The sequence below is a fragment of the Colobus angolensis genome, unplaced genomic scaffold (assembly GCF_000951035.1).
Source record: "Colobus angolensis palliatus isolate OR3802 unplaced genomic scaffold, Cang.pa_1.0 Scaffold118, whole genome shotgun sequence".
Taxonomy (NCBI): domain Eukaryota; kingdom Metazoa; phylum Chordata; class Mammalia; order Primates; family Cercopithecidae; genus Colobus; species Colobus angolensis.
In genome coordinates this window covers 6,069,275-6,088,880 of record NW_012112919.1, presented here as the reverse complement: position 1 = coordinate 6,088,880, position 19,606 = coordinate 6,069,275, and the positions used below count along the sequence as shown (strand labels likewise).

General features: G+C 47.4%; 2 protein-coding genes across 3 annotated transcripts in view; one reads left to right on the top strand and one right to left on the bottom strand.

Annotated features, from left to right (window-relative positions):
* Nucleotides 1–16,673, top strand: part of TRABD2A (TraB domain containing 2A) — a 58,130-nt gene extending 41,457 nt beyond the window's left edge. For both annotated transcript variants that reach the window (XM_011963837.1, XM_011963828.1), the window contains 3 exons: nt 5,953–6,043; nt 14,104–14,355; nt 16,226–16,673. In XM_011963837.1, coding sequence (XP_011819227.1) covers nt 5,953–6,043; nt 14,104–14,355; nt 16,226–16,409 — 527 coding nt within the window. In that variant the 3' untranslated portion in view covers nt 16,410–16,673. The remainder of the gene's footprint in view (nt 1–5,952; nt 6,044–14,103; nt 14,356–16,225) is intronic.
* A 2,052-nt stretch (nt 16,674–18,725) lies between these two features.
* Nucleotides 18,726–19,606, bottom strand: part of DNAH6 (dynein, axonemal, heavy chain 6) — a 337,022-nt gene continuing 336,141 nt past the window's right edge. Inside the window, exon 77 of the mRNA XM_011925684.1 lies at nt 18,726–19,009. Coding sequence (XP_011781074.1) covers nt 18,906–19,009 — 104 coding nt within the window. The 3' untranslated portion in view covers nt 18,726–18,905. The remainder of the gene's footprint in view (nt 19,010–19,606) is intronic.

Sequence of the window (19,606 nt, the reverse complement as noted above, 5' to 3'; positions counted from 1 at the left end):
CTCTCTCACCTCTGGCTGATCTTGAGGCTCTGTGTAAGCAAGGTGTGAAAGCTAAGGCAGGGTCATAAATTGCCTGCTGAAGCATCAAAGACATGCCCCCAAACTCACATAGACCCTCTGCAAAGGTTGGGAAACTTACCAGTTCAAGGAATTTAAGGAAATCTCTGTTCAGTCATTAGCCAGCCACTAAGCTAACTGAGCAGATCCTTCAGTGATCACACACAACAAAGAATACAGACTTCAGAGACTTAGTCCTAGAAAATCACTGAACAAACAGCAACAACAGTGCACCAGGGAAGAGGGGACAGGCGAAAATGATTTCCAGAGTTGATATGTTATGTTATTTAAATGTCTAGTTTTCAATAAAAAACAATTATAAAACACAGAGCAAAACTAGAAAGTATGGCCCATACCCAGGGAAAAACAAGCAACCAACAGAAGCTGTCCTTGAGGAAGTTAATATCTTGGACTTACTAGAAAAAGACTTTAACACTAGTTATTATGAACATGTTCAAAAACTAAAAGAGGCCGGGTGTGGTGGTTCATGCCTATAATTCCAGCACTTTGGGAGGCTGAAGCAGATGGATCACTTGAGGGCAGGAGTTTGAGACCAGCCTGACCAATATGGCAAAACCCCATCTCTACTAACAAAAACTAGCCAGGCGTTGTGGTGTGCACCTATAATCCCAGCTACTTGGGAGGCTGAAGCAGGAGAATTGCTTGAACCTGGGAGGCAGAGGTTACAGTGAGCTGAGATCACGCCACTGCACTCCAACCTGGGCCACAAGAGTGAAACTCCATCTCCAAAACAAAAAACAAAAAAAAAACAAAAAATAAAAACCAAAAAACCCTAAAATAAACCATGTCTAAAAAATTAAAGGAAAGTTTGAGAACAAATCTCACCAAATACAGAATATCAATAAAAATATAAAAATTATTTTAAAAGAACCAAATAGAAATTCTGGATTGAAAGTATAGGAACTGAAATGAAAAATTCACTGGGGGGACTGAACAGTAGATTTGAACTGGCAGAAGAAGAATCAACATACATGAAGATAGGTTGATTGAGATGATTCAGTATGAGAAAGAGAAAGGAAAAGGAATGAAGAAAAATGAATAGATCTTCAGATACCTGTGAGACACCCTCAAGTGTGCCAATGTACACCTAATGGGAGTCTCAGAAGACAGGAGAGAAAAAAAAAAAAGAAATAAAAAGAATATTTGAATTTAAAATTGCTCAAAAATGTCTCAAATTTGATGAAAAATATTACTCTGCACATTCAATCAATGAACTATAAGTTGTATAAAATCAAAAAGTTTCACACCAAGGCATATCATAGCCAAACTGTCAAAAGCCAAAGACACAGAATCTTGAAAGCAGTGAGAGCAAGGCAGGCAAAGGATCCCCAATAGGATTAACAGCAGATTTCTCATCAGAAGCCATGCAAGCCAGAAGGCTCTGGGGCACATACTCAAAATGCTGAAATAAAAGACTGTCAACAAACATTTCCACATTCAGCAAAACTCAAAAATGAAGGAGAAATATGTTGCATGTGAGCTGAACAGAATTTGTATTCTGCTACTGTTGGATAAAGTATTCTTTTTTTTTTTTTTGAGACGGAGTCTTGCTCTGTCGCCCGGGCTGGAGTGCAGTGGCCGGATCTCAGCTCACTGCAAGCTCCGCCTCCCGGGTTTACGCCATTCTCCTGCCTCAGCCTCCCAAGTAGCTGGGACTACAGGCGCCGGCCACCTCGCCCGGCTAGTTTTTTGTATTTTTTAGTAGAGACGGGGTTTCACCGTGTTAGCCAGGATGGTCTCGATCTCCTGACCTCGTGATCCGCCCGTCTCGGCCTCCCAAAGTGCTGGGATTATGGATAAAGTATTCTTTAAATGTCAATTAGATCAATTTGATTGATGATGATCTTCAGTTCAACTATATTCCCTATCTGATAATTCCAGAATCTCTATCATGTCTGAGTCTGAGTCTGATGCTTTCATTGTTTCTTCAGATTGTAATTTTTCTTGCCTCCCAGTGTGCCTTGTAATTTTTTAATTGAAAGCTGGATATGATGTATCTGGCAATGGGAAGTAAGGGAAATATGTTTTTAGTGTGAGGGTTTATGAATCTTTCTCAGAGTTGGGCTGTTTAATGTTTTGCTGTGGTCTGAATGTTCCTAAAAACTTGTGTGTTGAAACTTAATTATTATTGTCATAGTATTAAGAGGTGGGGCCTTTGGGAAGTGATTAAGACATGAAGGCTTCACATTCATGAGTGGATTCATGCTTTTAAAAGGACTGGAGGAAAGTAGCGTTGGCTCTTTTTTTGCCCTTGTGCCTCCCACCATGTGAAGATCTAGCATTAGCCCCTCCTGCCATGTGAAGACTCAGGAAGAAGGCCCTCATCTCGGCATGGTGGTGCATGCCTGTAATCCCAGCACCTTGGGAGGCCACGGCAGGAAGATCACTTGAGCTCAGGAGTTTGATACCAGCCTGGTCAACACAGTGAGACCTCACTTCTACAAAAATTAAATAAAAATTTAGCTAGGCATAGTTTGCCTGTAGTCCCAGCTACTTGGGAAGCTGAGGTGAGAGGATCACTTGAGCCCTGGAGGGTGAGGCTGAAGTGAGCTATGAACATGCCACTGCACTCTCGCCTGTGTGACAGAGTAAGACTCTTGGTATAAAAAAAAAAAAAAAAAAAAGAGGCTCTCACCAGGCACTGAATGCCTATGCCTAGATTTTGGACTTCCCAGCCTCTAGAACTGTGATAAATAAATTTCTATGATTTATAAATGACCTAGTCTGTGGTATTTTGTAATAGCAACACAGACTAAGGCATATTTGATGTACCTCTGGGTCCCAGAGGCTTCAGTTTCCTCTAGTGTCCTCTAGTTTTTCCTCTAGTTTTTTTGTCTTTGTGTTTTCTTAAGAATGTTTCTTAAATAGAGTCTGAGTCTTGCTGCATTTTCACATGTAATCCACTGTTATTTTACTGGAGCCCTACTGATGTGATGCTAAAGTGAAGATACCATTTCATACTCGGTTATAATAAAAAAGATGGATAGTAAAAGGTTTTGGTGAAGACATGGAGAAACTGGCACCCTCATACATTGCTACGGGGAATGTAAAATGATGTAGCCATTTTGGAAAACTGTTTAGCAGTTTTTCAAAATTAAACATGGGGCTACCATTTGATTCAGTATTTCAACTTCCAGATATATGCCTAGAAGAATTGAAAACATATATCCACACAAAAATTTATACACAGATGTTCATGGCAGCATTATTTATAATAGCCAAAAAGTGGAACCAAACCAACTGTCCATCAACTGACATGGATAAATAAAAGGTGATATGTATATACACAATGGAATATTATTTGGCCATAAAAAGGAAAGAGGTACTGATATATGGTACTACATGGATGAACTTTGAAAACATTATGCTAAGTGAAAACAGCCAGTCACAAAATCATATGATTATATTTATATGAAATGTCCAGGACAGGCAAATCTATAGAGACAGAAAGTATTCATAGATTAGTAGGTGCCAGGGGCTGGGGTCAGAAGGATGAAAATGTTTTAAAATTAGATAGTGGTCGAGCTTGCACGACTTTCTGAATATGCAAAAAAATCAATGAATGGCATACTTTAAAAGAATGAATTTTATGTTATGTGAATTATATTCAAATATTAACAAAACTTATAGAAATATGAGGGGTTTGCATCCCACATCATGCTCATTGAAAAGTTCTGCCACAAAACAAATTGCAGTTTGTGCCCTCAGCAGTGCCTGTGAGTATGTGGCAGTTTTCTTCTTCTGTAAGTCGTGTGTTTCATGTCTGGATTGGGTACCATGTGCACATTTCTACTGTCTCAACAAATGGCTTCCTGTAACAAAGCTGTTAGCCTGGGCCTCATTCTTGAGGCACCATAACAGTGGTGCAGGCCCCAGATGAGAAAGTTAGGAAACAGAGCCAGTGGTGGTGTCCCAGTGCACCACCCTGGGTCTGCGTGGATGGAAGGTGCCCAGGCGCTGGAGTGTGGGTTTTTGCTTTCCACTCCTGCCAGACTTAGGTGAGCTCCCAAAAGCTTCCCCTATGTCCAGTGCAGGGGTAATGGGGTGCTGGGGAGAGGGGAAAGGTCGACTGAGTTCTGGGCTGGCGGGAGGCTGGAGCATAGCTTAGTCTGAGCAGTTTGGTGGGTGGGCCCTCGTGGTGGGGGTTGTGCCAGGCAGGTGGCACAGGCAACACCAACACCTGAGCTTTCCCATTACTCAGGGCTCGACTTGTGATACTGATGCAGTGCTAGATGGGGGCGTCAGGAGTGCCCAGGGTCTGTGACCCCCATCTAGCACCGGCTCCTTCTAGGGCAAAGTTATCTTCCTGTAGCCGCTTTCTCTCTGGGCCTTCTGAAGGCTAAGTTGAGCAGAGGAAACTACAGAAATTGCTCCCAAACACATTACTGTGTGCTTTTAAAACTCAAAAGCTGTGTAGTTAGCAAACTTTTAATTGCAAAATGAGGATATCTGAAAACGGAAAGTACTGGAGTTTTAAAATCAAGCAGCAACTTTTGTCATGGGGATGTGGATATAAAATACGAAGATTACAAATGGAAATCACCTTTGCAGTAGAAGAAAAATTGAAGTCACAAGTGCTAAGTAGAAACTATAATCACTTGTTCTAAATTGCCAGTTCCTTATTTGCAAATGAATAACCTAGGATGAGTGGTGAAAGACACAACTTTTTTTCTTATTTAGGTGTCGATCTTAAATCAGCTCATGCTGATTTTTGGCTCCTGTTTGCCAGGGTTACTTCTCCAGTGGCCTCCTCTCCTACCCCACATTTCTAGGTTACAGCTATCACCCCTGCACTGGCAGCTGTCTAGGCTGGTCTAGGCTGCAGGGAGGAGAGGGGAGGATGGGAGGGAATGGTTTTGCCAAACTTCCCTTTCTGAGCCTCTGCTGACCCATGAACCCCACCTTTGATGCATGAGGGTGAAAATGAAAGCAGGAACCACGGGCCTTCTGCTTCCTTCTTGGGGCCTATTTGCTGTACTGCCACAGGCTCCCAGGTTCCCTGGTTTTGACTCCTGAGACCATAGTGGGTTTGTCCTATGCAGAAACCTCCAAGAAGGACAGATCTTAGATTAGATTGCCTTTACTTTTTCTAGAAAGTGGTGATTGGGAAGTAGCCACTCCTTTGGTCCCACCAGCCTCCCTGTTTTCTCAGAGAGCATATTTGCATTCCATCCTGTAGTTGGGAATTCTCCCCTGTCCCCACCCCCCTTTTTTAAATTGAGACAGAGTCTTGCTCTGTCATCCAGGCTGGAATGCAGTGGTGCAATCTCGGCTCACTGCAACCTCTGCCTCCCGGAATTCAAGTGATTCTCCTGCCTCAGCCTCTTGAGTAGCTGGGATTACAGGTGCCCGCCACCATGCCTGGCTAATTTTTGTATTTTTAGTAGAGATGGGGTTTCACCATGTTGGCCAGGTGGGTCTTGAACTCCTGACTTCAGGTGATCCACCCGCCTCGGCCTCCCAAAGTGCTGGGATTATAGGTGTGAGCCACTGTGCCCAGCCTGAATTCTTGTATTTTCTCCAGACTAGTGTCCTCACCTTTCAGGATCCTGCTCACATATCACCTCTTCTGGGAGGTCTTACCAGGTTGCAGTTTGATGTCCAGGCTCTCCCCTTAGCTGTGTGACTTCAGGTAACTTGCAGCATTGTTCTGATCTTCAGTGTCATCGTCTCTGAAATGCTACTGATGCTGCCCTGCCTGCCTTGCAGGACTGTTGGCAGGCCTGATTCCAGAAGCTCTCTGGAACTGTACTGCGCTGGACAGATAGGCAGGGGGCTTGGCAGGGTAATTTCTTGGTTCTAGGGTGTGTGTTTGGGAAGTATGATTGGTGGTCCTGGGAGCTGCAGCATTTCAGACTGTTTTTCTCACTGCAGGTCATTTCATGGGCAACAACACAGTGCTGGATGTTTTGCGGCGTGAAGGCTATGAGGTAGAACACGCCCCTGCTGGACGACCCATCCACAAGTAACTACCCTGTGCTTCTATCTTGGCTGGGGAGCTGAGACCCTCATGGGGCTGCCTGGGCACCAGGGTGGGCTGCTATCCTGAGAAACTCCAGAGAACCCCTGCCTGGTCATTTCCCCCACACTTGACCTTACATGGACATTTGGCACCAGCTCAGCTGGCTTTGTGTGGCTGGGGCTGTGCCAGATGTGGTTGGCAGGGTGGACACTTTGGACTGCAGAGGCCACACTGGCCTTTTTCTCAGTGGTGTTTGGGGAGCAGGGGAAGGTGAAGGGAAGGTTGCCTAGGGGTCGAAGGGTAGGGGAAAGGAGGAGTAATTAGGCTTAATGTCCAGTGTCCTTTGCGCTAGGTGCTTTGGAAGTTTTTGGGAGGCAGAATCGGGCCATGACAGTGGTAAATAAGCCAGAGGGGTTAGGGGTGAAGGGAGTGCATGTCTGACCCCTCTCGGGGCAGGAGCAAGTCCCTTCTCTTTCTCTGAGCTGTTTCCTCCTCCCTAGGTTTTTTTTTCTCTCTCTCTCTCTTTTTTTTTTTTTTGTTGCCAAACTGCCCTCTGTCCCTGCAGACCCTTCTGTAAAGAACTCAGGAGGCCCTCAGCAATGCTGTCCACCCACTGGCCTCCCAACTGGTCGTCCATCCTGGTGGGCCCCAGGTGTCCTTCCTCTTCCCCTGTAGTAGTCTGCTTGGGCTGTCATAGCAACCACCACAGACTGAGTGATTTAATCAACAGAAATGCATTTCTCACAGTTCTGGAGGCTGGAAGTCCCAGCTCAAGGTGTCAACGGGACTGGTTTCTCTTGGGACCCCTTTGCTTGACTTGTAGATGGCCATCTTCTCTTCCTGCTGGCACGTGGCATTTTTACCTGTAAGCGAGCATCACTGGCCTCTCTTCTAGTAAGGACACTGGTCTTATTGGACTAGGGCCCTCATTTTAACTGAATCACCTCTTTAAAGGCCTTAACTCCAAATGGTCACATTCTGAGGTACTGGGGATTGAAGCTTCAACATGTGGATGTGGGGCGCACCCATCAGCCCCTAATATCCCCTCCATTCCTCTGGCCCCTACTCCCTCCCGATCCATGGTCAGCAGCCCCCTTCTCCTGGCAGAGGTCTCAGCTGTAGCGAGAGCGCTCCAGGATGCAAATGCCCATCCCCTGACAGAGGATCCAGCAGTTGTGTCTGCCCGAAGGCCGCCCATCTCCAGCCGCCCTCTTTCTCCTCAGAAGGCCCCCCTTCACTGCACCTTGTCTCCCTGTTCCCCCTCACCCCAGAGGCTCCTGCCTGGCAGGAGCCGTGATTTTTCCAGTCTCCCTCCAAGCAGGAAATCCTGGATACATCCTGGACTTCTCTTATCCCCACCTGTCTTCACGCCCTGTATTCAATATGTCAATACTGACCGCCCTTCACAGAGCACTTTCTAGCTTACGGAAGGGCTGACATGAGACTGCTCATGAGACTGCTCCTCCACCAGGCTTTTGTCTTCCTCCAGTAAAGACTTGCTGGGATTTGTCCTTCTCCATTTCCAAGGCCACCGCCCCATTCCAGGCCCCTCTCCCTCTGGTTCACTCTTCACCCTCCTGTGGGACTAATCTTTCCAGTGTCCCATATTCAAACCCTCCGTGGTTTCATATTGTTCTCTTTCAAGGTCATTGTCTTCACGCGGAGGTCTTGGCACTCAGACCCTATCCTTCAGCACGGATCTGCTGCTTGCTTCAGAAGAGCTTCCATCCTGTCCCCGCCTCTCCACCTTTACTGACGCTACTTCCCCCGTCTGAGGAGCCCTCCTCTCCTCCCCTTGACCGGGAGGATCCCGCCCCTGCCTGAGTCAGCTCTGCTGCAGGCTCACGTCTCCTGCCTCTCTCCTTCCTGTTCTTCAGATCTGGAGGAGCCAGCCCTTAGGGGTTCTCTGTGCCCTGCAGGACTGTGGGTCTTTCCTCCCTCACTGGTCTCTGGTCCCTTCTCAGCTCTTCCTGCCGGGCTGACTGGACTGGGGTTCAACGCACTGTCCCTAGGGTGCTGGAGAGGGCCCTACCTGGGGAGTGTGTGTGTGTGTGTGTGTGTGGGATGTGTAATGTGTGTGGAGTATGTGATGTTTGTGTGTGTGTGTCTGTGTGTGTCTGTGTGTGTCTGGTGAGTGGTGTGTGAGGGGTGTGTGTTTGTGTGATATTTGTGTGCAGGGTTTGTGTGGAATATGTATGTGTGGGGTGTATGTGTGTGTGTGTCATGTGCACGTGTATGGCGCATGTGTGGTGCATGTCTGGTGTGTGTGTTTGGTACGTGTGTGTGTGAGGGGTGTGTGTGGTATGTGGGGTGTGTGTGGTGTGTGTAGTGTGGATGTGTGTGGTACATGGCTGGTGTGTGTGTGTGGGTATTGTGCCTGTGTGTGGTGCATGTTTGGTGTACGTGTTTGTGTGTGTGTGGGGTATGTGTGGTGCATGTCTGATGTGTGTGTTGTGTACGTGTGGGGTGTGTGTTGTGCGTGTGGTATGTGTGGTACGTGTGGTGTGTGTGTGTGTAGTGTGTGTGGTACGTGTGGTGTGTGTGGTAGGTGTGGTGTGTGTGGTATGTGTGGTATGTGTGTATTGTGTGTGTGTGTGGGGTATGTGTGGTGCATGTCTGATGTGTGTGCTGTGTATGTGTGGGGTGTCTGTTGTGGTATGTGTGGTGTGTGTGGTACGTGTGTTGTGTGTGTGTGTTGCTGGTTGTTCCCAGGCTCCTTAATTCTGCCTCTAACCCTGACACCTGCCCTTAGGGAAAGGAAGGTCAGGAATCGGTCTTTTTAGAAGCTCTCCAGGAGATTCTGATGCCAAGTGAAGGCTGAGAACCAGTGTTCTCACTTTCCTGGGGAGGAAAAGAACATTTATTGGTGGATCATCCAGTGGTAGCCAGGTTTATATGGGCTGTTAATGCTCAAAACCAGCCTGCAAGGGAAGTGTTCCTACTCATTTACTAATGAAGAAACTGTGAAAGGCCACACAATTAACCGGACCAGGAAATAACCCAGACCCATCCACCTCCTAAACCTTTTCTTTCTACCCTTTCTTCTCCCACCTTTTACTTCCTAGCCTCTATGTCTTTGTTCATGCAGTTTCCTCTGCCAGAGATTCTTTCCCTACCCACACTATCCCCAGTTCTCTCTATCAGAATCTGTGAGATCCAGCACAATTGCTACATCTTCCTCCATTGCTCCAGCCTGGGTTCATCCTGTGCATGACCCCAAGGAACCTACAGTTTGTGCAAGAGCTCTTTCTTTCTTCTAGAGCCTTCTGGACAAGGATCTAATTTTCAAAATTGGATTTCCAGAGTACCTATCCTGGCATCTGGCACATGATAGGATCTCAAATAGGATTGACTGCTGATGTGCTACTATCATTGCTGGTGCTGCTCACGTGCATTCATTTATTCAGCCAGTGGGGGACCTGAGAGGTTTTAGGGGTGAACGTGCATACAGTGGTCCCAGGTGAAGCCATGAGAGAGGATGAGGTCTCCAAAGGAGCTCCTGTTCAGGAAGAAGAGACAGGGTCCTGGGAAGCTAAGGACCCAGGGAAGTGGGTTGGGGGAGAATGCCCACAAAGGGGGGCTGGCAAGGAGGACCAGGGCAGTAGGAGGATACCTGTTTCCTTCTTCCCCTTGTCGGCAGCCATATGGTAGTCCTTAAGGGATGATTCTGGTCATGTGGAACTTGAATCCAGGGCAGGCTGGTGTGGCTGGGGACATGAGGGCTGTTAACTGGTGATCTAGCTTACTTCAGGCGCTGCCAGCTCCCTTAGTCTTGGGGTAAGCCAGTATTGGGGAGACAGAGATGGGTGTGCATGTTGGGGTGTGGGGGGGGCAACTAGCAGCTGCCACTCTCCACTTGTCAGCAGGCTGGAAAACACAGGAAATGCTCCTGAATGTGAGGCTGCTATTCTTTCAGCAGAGAAGAGAAAGAGATGGGGTTCCTGTTGGGCTAATCTGCAGAGGGCTTAGCCAGTTCCTCCCTCCTCCCCCCGGGGTAATGGATACTATGTTAGTTTTCTATTGCTGCTATAACAAATTATCATAAACTCAATGGCTTAGAACAACACAGATTCATGATTTTATAGTTCCGGAGATCGGAAGTCTGACACAGGTCTCACTGGCTGAAATTAAGGTGTGGGCTTGGCTGCATTCCCTTCTGGAGGTTCTAGATAATTTGTTTTCTTTTCCTTTCCAGCTTCTAGAGGCTGCCCACATTCCTTGGCTCATGGAGACTTCCATCTTCAAAGCCAGCAATGTTGCATTTCTATAACCATTCTTCCATAGTCATATCCCCCGCTGACCACAGAAGGGTTCTGTGCTTTTAAGGGCCCATGCTATTAGATTGGGCACACCTGGATAATCTGGGCTACTCTCCTCATCTTAAGGTCCTTAACTTAATCACACCTGCAAAGTTCCTTTTACCGTGTAAGGTAATGTGTTCCATATTCAAACTCTCCGTGGTTTCATATTGTTCTCTTTCAAGGTCATTGTCTTCACGCAGAGGTCTTGGCACTCAGACCCTATCCTTCAGCATGGATCTGCTGCTTGCTTCAGAAGAGCTTCCATCCTGTCCCCTCCTCTCCACCTTTACTGACGCTACTTCCCCCGTCTGAGGAGCCCTCCTCTCCTCCCCTTGACTGGAGGATCCCGCCCAGAGCTTCCAGGGGCAAGATCATGGACATCTTTGGGGATCTGGCAGATGTCCCTTTGGTTACACAGTGGGATGCTCTAAGGTTCTGATCAGCCCTGCTAGGGTTTATACAGCTTCACTCATTCTCAGAGGACTGGGAGAAAGAGGGATGCACCTGAAGTGAGGATCTACTGAGTGCTCAGCACTGTGTGAAGCATGGTGTTTGGGCTGTTTTAATCCTCACGGCAACAAAGTAGGATAGGTTAATTTTATACAAGTGGCAGAGGCTCAGAAAGGTCAATTATTTTGTCTAAGGCTCCAAGCCTGGGGTCTTTTCCTTGTCAACCAGTGTGTTTCTTTCTTGGAGACTTCTATGGAGTGAGGAGGCTGCGTGAAATGCAGGTAGGGGGCAAATAGGCTATCAGCGCAAGGGGGTAGCCCTATATTGTAGCCAAAATGATCATGGGCTTAGCCTTTGTGGGTAGAAGTTTCGCTAAACTGTGAGAATCCAGGTGGGTCAAAACATGATAATCTAGGTCTTGAGCCTGTGACAGGATCCAGCCCAGAGGCTCTATGGTGGATTGGGTGTGTTCAGCAGCTGGGATTTTCTATTTAAGGCAGAAGAGCAGTCAGCTCTATTGACCTAGAGACCCTTAAACCCCTGTCTGAGTCCATGTGAGCATTTGTCTGTAGGATCTCCCTGGAGATTACAGTGACACTAATTTCTACTCTCTATATTTTCTACAATGAGAATGGATTAGCTTTATGATGTGAAAAAAATCTCAACAATGAATGTTACTTAAAAACAGCAAAGAATTGGCCAGGCGCGGTGGCTCACGCCTATAATCCCAGCATTTTGGGAGGCTGAGGCGGGTGGATCACGAGGTCAGGAGTTCAAGACCAGCCTGGCCAAGATGGTGAAACCTCGTCTCTACCAAAAATACAAAAAAATTAGCTGGGCCTGGTGGCACGTGCCTGTAATCCCAGCTATTTGGGAAGCTGAGGCAGAGAATTTCTTAAACCTGGGAGGCGGAGGTTGCAGTGAGCCGAGATCGTGCCACTGCACTCCAGCCTGGGCGACAAAGCAAGACTCTGTCTCAAAAAAAAAAAAGATGGTACAGAGTCCTTCTTGTAACCTTGTGCAGGTCAGTTTCCTCTCCCAGGTCTTCAGTTTCCTCAGTTATAAACTAGGTGTTATGATTCCTTAGGACTCCTTAGCTTAGAAATATGAGGGAAATAAAAACTAGGAAGCGTAAAGCTAATTTCTTCCTGACCCCTACTCTCCAACCCCCACCCAGGGCTATTAACTTGGCTCTTAAGCCCTGGCCTTGGCTACCTGGAGTTTCTGGGGTGAGGTCTTTGTTTGTTGTGAGTTGAACAGAAACAAAGCTACGATTTGTCTCACTGTGAGGACCCACTGTTTCAAGCCATAGAACACAGCCCTAGTGAGATTAAGACCACGTTCCTTACTAAATCAAAGCAACGGACTTTTCTTGAGTGCCTGCCATGTACCAGGACCTGTTTGGGTCATATGGAGGCTAAGGATGACAAAGACATAGTCTCTGTCATGGGCAGAGGGCTTGGTGGGCATGGAGTTGCCTGACCATCTGCTCTTGAACCCTCTAGGACAGCGGCCCCCAACGTCTTTGGCACTAGGGACTAATTTTGTGGAAGAAAATTTTTCCAGGGGAGGGGGGATGGTTTTGGGGTGAAACTGTTCTACCTCATATCAGGCTTTAGATTCTCATAAGGAGCGTGCAACCTAGATCCCTAGCACACACAGTTCACAGTAGGGTTTGCGATCCTATGAGAATCTGATGTCCCTGCTGATCTGAGAGGATGTGGAGCTCAGGTGGTTATATGGTTGCTTGCCTGCTGCTCACATCCTGCTGTGTGGCCCATTTCCGAACAGGCCACAGATTAGTGCTAGTCCATGGCTGGGGGCTGGGGACCCCTGCCCTAGGAGGCCACCTGAATCCTAGAGAGCCGTGATGGGGGCACATTCCCTTTTGAGGCTCTAGTTTCTTTGTTGTAATAATGAAAGGGTTCATTTAAGTGGCTTCACAGTTATGTACCAGGCATTGTGCTGAGCTCAGGAGACAGGAATAATATATTAAGCCCTGTCCTCCAGGAACCTTCTAGCTATGACTTTATGTTTCTGGGGTCCTTAGTCTCAGGTTCAGAGTAGGGGCCTTTTAAAATCCTTTGCCATTTTAGGAATTCCCTTCTTCTATATTTTTTGCCCAATATAAGTCTTTCCCTTTTTTGCTTTCCTTCTTGTATACCTCCACCCTTCCTCACACAAAGTTAGTACTAACTGACTTCTCAGGCTCTGCCATGTTGTGGCTCAGAACTGAGGCCCACTCTGGTAAGGCAGATGGTTCATCAAGGCTGATTTGGAGTAACTGAGTTCTTACATGTGCTGGTCAGTGGCACCTACATCATTGGACGAGGAAAACCCTAGACATGGCACGTCCACTGCTCCCCTGCCTCAGGCAGATGGGAGTTTCAGGACCCTCACTCCCTACCTACCTCAGGAGACAATGGGATTGACATCCAGTAGAATTCTTCTCTTTCTGCTCCCCCATCCCGTTCACCAAACCCTTGACAAAAGTTCTGTTGTTGGAAGAAACTTGGTCCTTCTAGTAGCTTATTTCTTCACACTCAAAGTATTTGGTGACTATAGTCACCTTTAAGGGAAAACTAGAAGTGAGTCTGAGTTTCCCATTAGTTGTGAAAATATCTCTTTGGGAAAGATGATTTAAGGACAAATCTGTGATTAAGTGGTTTGAAGACAGTCCTGAGAGCCTCTTCCTGAATAAAGCCCTCATGAGGGTACAGAAAGGATTAAGAGGGTTAAGAGCTACTTCAGTGGTTTTAAGCAAATGGCATTTAAACGTTTTCCATCTGTCTTTAAAAGCTTTACTGTTCACTATTCAGAGTGGTGACATTTGCCTGTATTTGGGAGGCGGAGGTGGGAGAATCACTTGAGCCCAGGAGTTTGAGGCTACAGTGGGCTATGATTGGGCCACTGCACTCCAGCCTGAGCTACTGAGAGAAACCTGGTCTGTAAAAAAAAAAAAAAAAAAAAGCCATAATTGTCAGTGATTTTCTAGACAGTGCTGACCTGTTCATTGTTGGAAAAGTACAGTAATTACTGTACATGTAATAGTTTAAAAATCTTGAATCTTTCTCCCCAGGACTAGGGGATTTGGAGAAGGTAGAGTGAGGATATCTGAGGGGGAAAAATAAGGCGTCAAAGAGATCAATTCCCAAGGTAATTTCAAGAACTGGGTAATTTCTGCCCTTCCTGGCCAGCTTGAACTTTCAGGTTATCTGCGGTCATCGTGAAACCTGAGGTGTAAGAGAGCTGGGGAGGGCGCCATGCTGCGTGACCCTCCTCTAAAGACCTCCTCCTTCCACTTGTGTACAGAGGGAAGAGTAAAAAGACCTCCACACAGCCCACCCCGTCCACCATCTTTACTCCAAAAGTGCCTACCCCCGAAGTACCGACACCGGAGGCCATATCCTCGGTGCACTCAACGCTGCCGCCCCTTGTGTCCCGGCCTGGAAGTGCCCACCCTCCCAGTGATGCCGAGCAGAAGTTCCGGAAGAAGCGGAGGGGGCCACGGCGGAGGCAGCGACTCCGGCAATTCAGCGATCTGTGGGTCCGCCTGGAGGAGAGGTCAGGCGAGTAGGCTGGGTCGGGTTGGCATCCACCTTTACCCTAGTGAGCGGAGCCAGGAATGCCCCTCACACTGGTTGCAATGGGAACCCCCCTCATGGAGCAACCTTTCCCTTTCCTCATGACCCCAGGCACCCTTTTTCTGTCCACTGTGACAGAAGCGAATCCAGATTTAAGGTAGTTGCTTCAAGCCAGGGCAAGGGCAACATATTTATGCTTGTTAAAGAACAAGTTTCCGGGTAGGATGAGTCTGTTAAAAGTGGAAGGCATCTGGAAAGGTTGCAAAGAACTTGATTTTTCAGATCTTTCTCCATGGCAGATTTAGGGAGAGTGCCATAGATTTGCAGAGCTGTAAGCAGCTCGGTAGGAATGGGCATGTTTAACTCCCACATTGTAAGGGAAGAGTTGTGACCCTACACTGAATGTAGTCTCAGAGATGGCTGGGGAGTAGATCAGAGGTGGATAGGCAAGCCTGAGTCTGCAGGGCACAAAGCTTCTAGAAGAACTACCCCAGAGAGGCTGGGAGCAGGAATCCAGTTAAATTAATCTCAGGTTTATTGAGTCCCTCCTTTGTGCCTGCTGTTGTGTTGGATGCTGTGTGTATGGGGCCAATCAGACACAGGCCCTGCCTTCATGGAACTTGCAGTCTGGTGAGGAAGATGGATTTTTGAGTAGATAATCTGCAGTGGAAGTGTAAGGTGCTGTGGGTGTGTGTGTTTGTGGTGCATGGGGTGTGTGTGTGTGTGTGTGTGTGTGTGTGTTGGAGGTTACTACTTAGGGTCAGAGGTCAGGAAAGTCTTCCCTTGAGGAAGCATCCTTTTGGCTTATACTGACTAGAAGCCAAAGTGGAACCTTGCGAATAGAGCTTCTGAGTCTGGATCAGTAGATTCAGGGATCCAGTGCCTGCACAGGTGCTTAATAAATGTAGAATGAGTGAGTGAGTGAGTGAGTGAACAACTGAGTAGGGAAGGGGAAGAGTTGAGGGCAGAGGGAACAATGTGGAAGTCTGGCTGGAGGGAACGATTGTGTTAAAGAAGCCGAGATAAAGTAATTCTGACTGGGGCCTGGGAAGTGAAGGAGTAGTGGGGTGAGATGTGTCTAGAGAGGTAAACAGGGAGGGAAGTAGGGAGCCATTGAAAGGTTTGAAGCGGACATGTGAGATGCTGTGTGATTTGCATTGTAAATGGACAGAAGCTGGCAGCCAGATGGGACCTGGAGAACGGGGACAGCTTCTGATGGTGTTCATGTCCCACGGTGACTCATGAACCTCTCCACTGACAGAGGAATAAATTGACCTGTTTAGTACTTTTTCCAACAAGGCCATTGGTGGCCACGGGGTTGGGCACTTTATACTCCAGCTAGGTTGAAAGATCTGGGTAAGCCTGAGGTCATGGGCCTCTCAGCTTGAACTGTCTTGACCTGGTATGCCTACATGCTGTGCACATCAGGCCTGGACGTGGGCAGGTGAGAGAGGCAGAGACCCAGGGAGGAATCTGCATGGTCTGGCTCTGCCTCTGTGGTGGCCAGTGAGGAGGGTCCCTGCCTAAGATTGCCCAGAGGCTAGTGATTAGCAAACTTTGAATTGGGCCTTATACGAAGACTTTCACTAATCTTTGGATGAAGAACCAAATAGCCAGGGACAGTTGGCTAGTCTGCTGGTCTTAATATCCTCTGCCATTTGGTTTTCTGGTAGTAGTGGCCAAAGACATGAAAGAGGACCAGAGATATAGGAAGCCTATTAACATACTAATACCCATTCCTTTCTTTAAGGAGGGGAGATGAAGAGAAGCTGTGTGGGCATTTGGGGGCCTTGGCGTGTGCAGTGGTTTCTGCTGTGCCTTCAGACTCTGTCTTTCCCTTTGCCTCCTAGTGACATGGTCCCGCAACTCCAGGTCCCTGTCCTGGACAGGCACATCTCCACTGAGCTGCAGTTCCCTCGCCATGGGCATTCCCACCACAGCCAGATGGTGGCCAGCAGTGCCTGCCTGTCTCTCTGGACTCCTGTGTTCTGGGTGCTGGTGCTGGCTTTCCAAACAGAGACACCTTTCCTGTAATGACTGGAAGCACCAGGCTAAGACCCTGACCCCTCAGACTTGAAGGATGGCCATTCCTGTACTCCACATTCTGGTCTAGCCTTGTTGGGCCCAATCCAGGAGCAGAGACTTCTCCTGAAAAAGAAGCCCAGTGTTGATTCTTCTCTTTCCAAGGAATGAGACTTTGGGTTATCCAACTTTGGGTGGAGGTGTACAGTTTTGTAACATAATGAGTTGTGTGAAAATAAATTATAAATGAGTTGTATGAAAATAAAACCTTTTTTTTGGTGTAGATTTTTATTCATGATGTGTATATATCAGGCAGACAACTTCTTCTCTCACATCCTAAATCCTTTCACTGCTTCCCCCTAGGCCCTGCACTTCTCAGCTGCAGCTCTGATCCCTTCCGGCTCTGGCTTTGTATCCTGACCCTTTCCTCTTTCTGCTCCCTTTCTTTGTGCCACTCTTGGTTCTGGATGCAGGGGAATCAGTAGGCCATGGAACTTGTGGTCTGCACCTCTCTATTCAAGCTCTGGTGAATAGGGTGCTCCCTGTGCCCTAAGAGATGCTTTCATTTTGTATAATGTGTGTGTCTCACTGAGAGGCTGGGTGGGGGGTGGGGGGAGTGGGTAGGCTTTGTCAGAGGTGCTGTGCAAGAAAGTGGTTTTCAAACTACCCCCAATCCCCATCTTGTTATTTATTATTCACATGTTTATTGTAAATGTCTTTTCTAAATACAAATCTTATTGGGACTCTTTCTATAAAATGTGTACGAGTAGAACTTCCCCAGTTGAATCTGAAATAGGAGCTGTTAACCCTGCCCAGGTGATCTCCCTCCCCTAATCACCATGGTTCCAGATCAGGGTCTCCCACCTGTGGCAAGCGTCCTTTATGGTCCTGGGCTTCTGAGTAGCCCACAAAAACCCTAGATAGAATGTCTGTCCAGGACTTGGGTGGGGTCAGTAAGAAGTAGTTGTATTTGTTCCCTAATCTGGCTTAGGGTAAGGCTGATTGTCTGGATTTGTAGCTCTGGTTTCCCTTCCTTTTCTGAGGCTTTTGTGGGTTCATGCTCAGTTATGTCCAGGGCCCAGAAGATCTCAGTGGCCTTACTGAAACAGTAGTGTGGTGGCACTTAAGATCCATGTCCACCACTTTGGTTCCATTCTGCACCATCTGTATTGCAGGGGTAGGCGGGCAAAAACTCCCAAATCCCTCTGCTGCTATGTTCGATTCTCCTAATGAGATACACTCATGGGATATTTGGAAAACAAAAGTGGGCAGAGGGAATTTTTCTTGAGCAGGGGGCATGGTTATGTACAGGCTTCAGCAGACACAATTTTGTGCAGTGGTCAGTCTCTGCAGCCCCCTCTATTCCCCTGCTTCAGCGTGGAGTAGCTGTGAGGTTGGCACAATTTTTCCTTCAGGGTTCCCACCTTGGAGTACAGATGGTGCGAAGCCTGATATCAACTCTTTGACTTCTGCAGCGGCAGCCATTCCTGTGACCATGTTAGCAACTATTTCTGCTTGAAACACCAAGAGTAGTTTCTGATTTGTGCACTGATTTCTGGCAAAAGTGCTGTTACCTGCTTCTCTGCGACTTGAATCTACTCTTAACTTCGATAGGTATGGGGATGAAGTGGGGAGGCAGAGATACACTGGGAGGGCTGACTCTGTTCCTCCAATTCTTTGTAAGAGGGTGGTGTGGCTCCCACCAAGGGCTCAATCCTAGCTGGGTGATTTCCTTGTTTCTTGGATCACATTATGGCCGAGGAAGCAGGCACACCATTATTGGCAGGACCGACACAAGATGGTTTGTCACACTGGCTGCTCCACTTGAGAACTGAGCCACCAATCTCTGCTTTTGAGGTGGCAGAGGCTCAGATGCACCTGACTGGGATTTGGTTAGTTTTCATACAGAGTCATCCTAAAGTGGAAGGGGAAAATCCTCCATACTTGGGCAGGATTGGCCTGCCCTTTTGTGAAAGCATAGGCTCTTCCAAGGATTGTGATGCAGCCCCACAGAACAGGGAACTGACATCAGAGGCCAACTTCTTATTATCCTGCTCATTTGCTCTACCAGTTGTGCTCACCGCATCAACCTCCCATGCACTGGACACTGAGAGCCTTAATCTAGTCTAGAAATGGAAGCACCTGGGGGCCTTTCATATCAGGGTGAAGAGGAAAGGAGCCTGTGAGGGGAAGCGAGTGCTGAGTCCTGACTCTTCCTGGGGGTCCCAGAAAGTAACTGATGGGAAGCTGCCTCTCACTTAGGGCGGGGGAGCAGGTTTAACAGGTGGGTGTTGAACCCATTGCTTCTACAGTGGAGCTTGGATTGAAAACAGAAAGAACTCAAACACTTTATTTTAAGGACATAAGAGAAATAAAAGTTACACTTAATACCTTTAAGTCAAATCAGAATTAATACCTTTTTGCTCACATATAAGTTATTCAAACGTTTTGCTCCCATTAGGAAAGATCTCTGGCCTGGTTCTTTTTCAGTGCTGAGGTGGCACCTTTTCATTCAGTCAGCTGGCAGAGCAAAGCTGATCCCTTGGCAATCCAGTAGTCTTCGGACCGCTTGGAGGGTAAGAGGACGGTTACCACAAAGTTGGTTGAATGTCCTAATTAAGGATATAGGAAAAAAAAGGGTTGTTACTTAGAGAATAACTTCCTCATACAGAGAGGCTACAAAGAGTCAAGACATCTGGGTTCCAGTCCTAACTGGACAAATAGTCCTTTATGGGTCGTTTTATGCTCTATAAAATGAAGATTTTTAGAACAAATAATTCTTTAGGACTCGTCCAGCTTAGACTTCATAGAACTTTTTTTTTTTGAGACAGGGTCTCACTCTATCACCCAGGCTGGAAGTACAGTGGCACGATCTCAGCTCGCTGCAACCTCTGCCCTCCAGGGTTCAAGTGGTTTTCCTACCTCAGCCTCTTGAGTAGCTGGGGCTATAGGTGCATACCACCATGTCTGGCTAATTTTTGTATTTTTAGTAGAGGCGGGGTTTCACTAGTTGGCTAGCCTGGTCTCAAACTCCTGGCCTCAAATGATCCACCTGCCTTGGCCTCCCAAAGTGCTGGGATTACAGGCATGACCCACTGTGCCCGGCCTAATCATTTCTTTTTTTTTGAGGCGGAGTCTCGCTCTGTCGCCCAGGCTGGAGTGCAGTGGCCAGATCTCAGCTCACTGCAAGCTCCGCCTCCCGGGTTCAC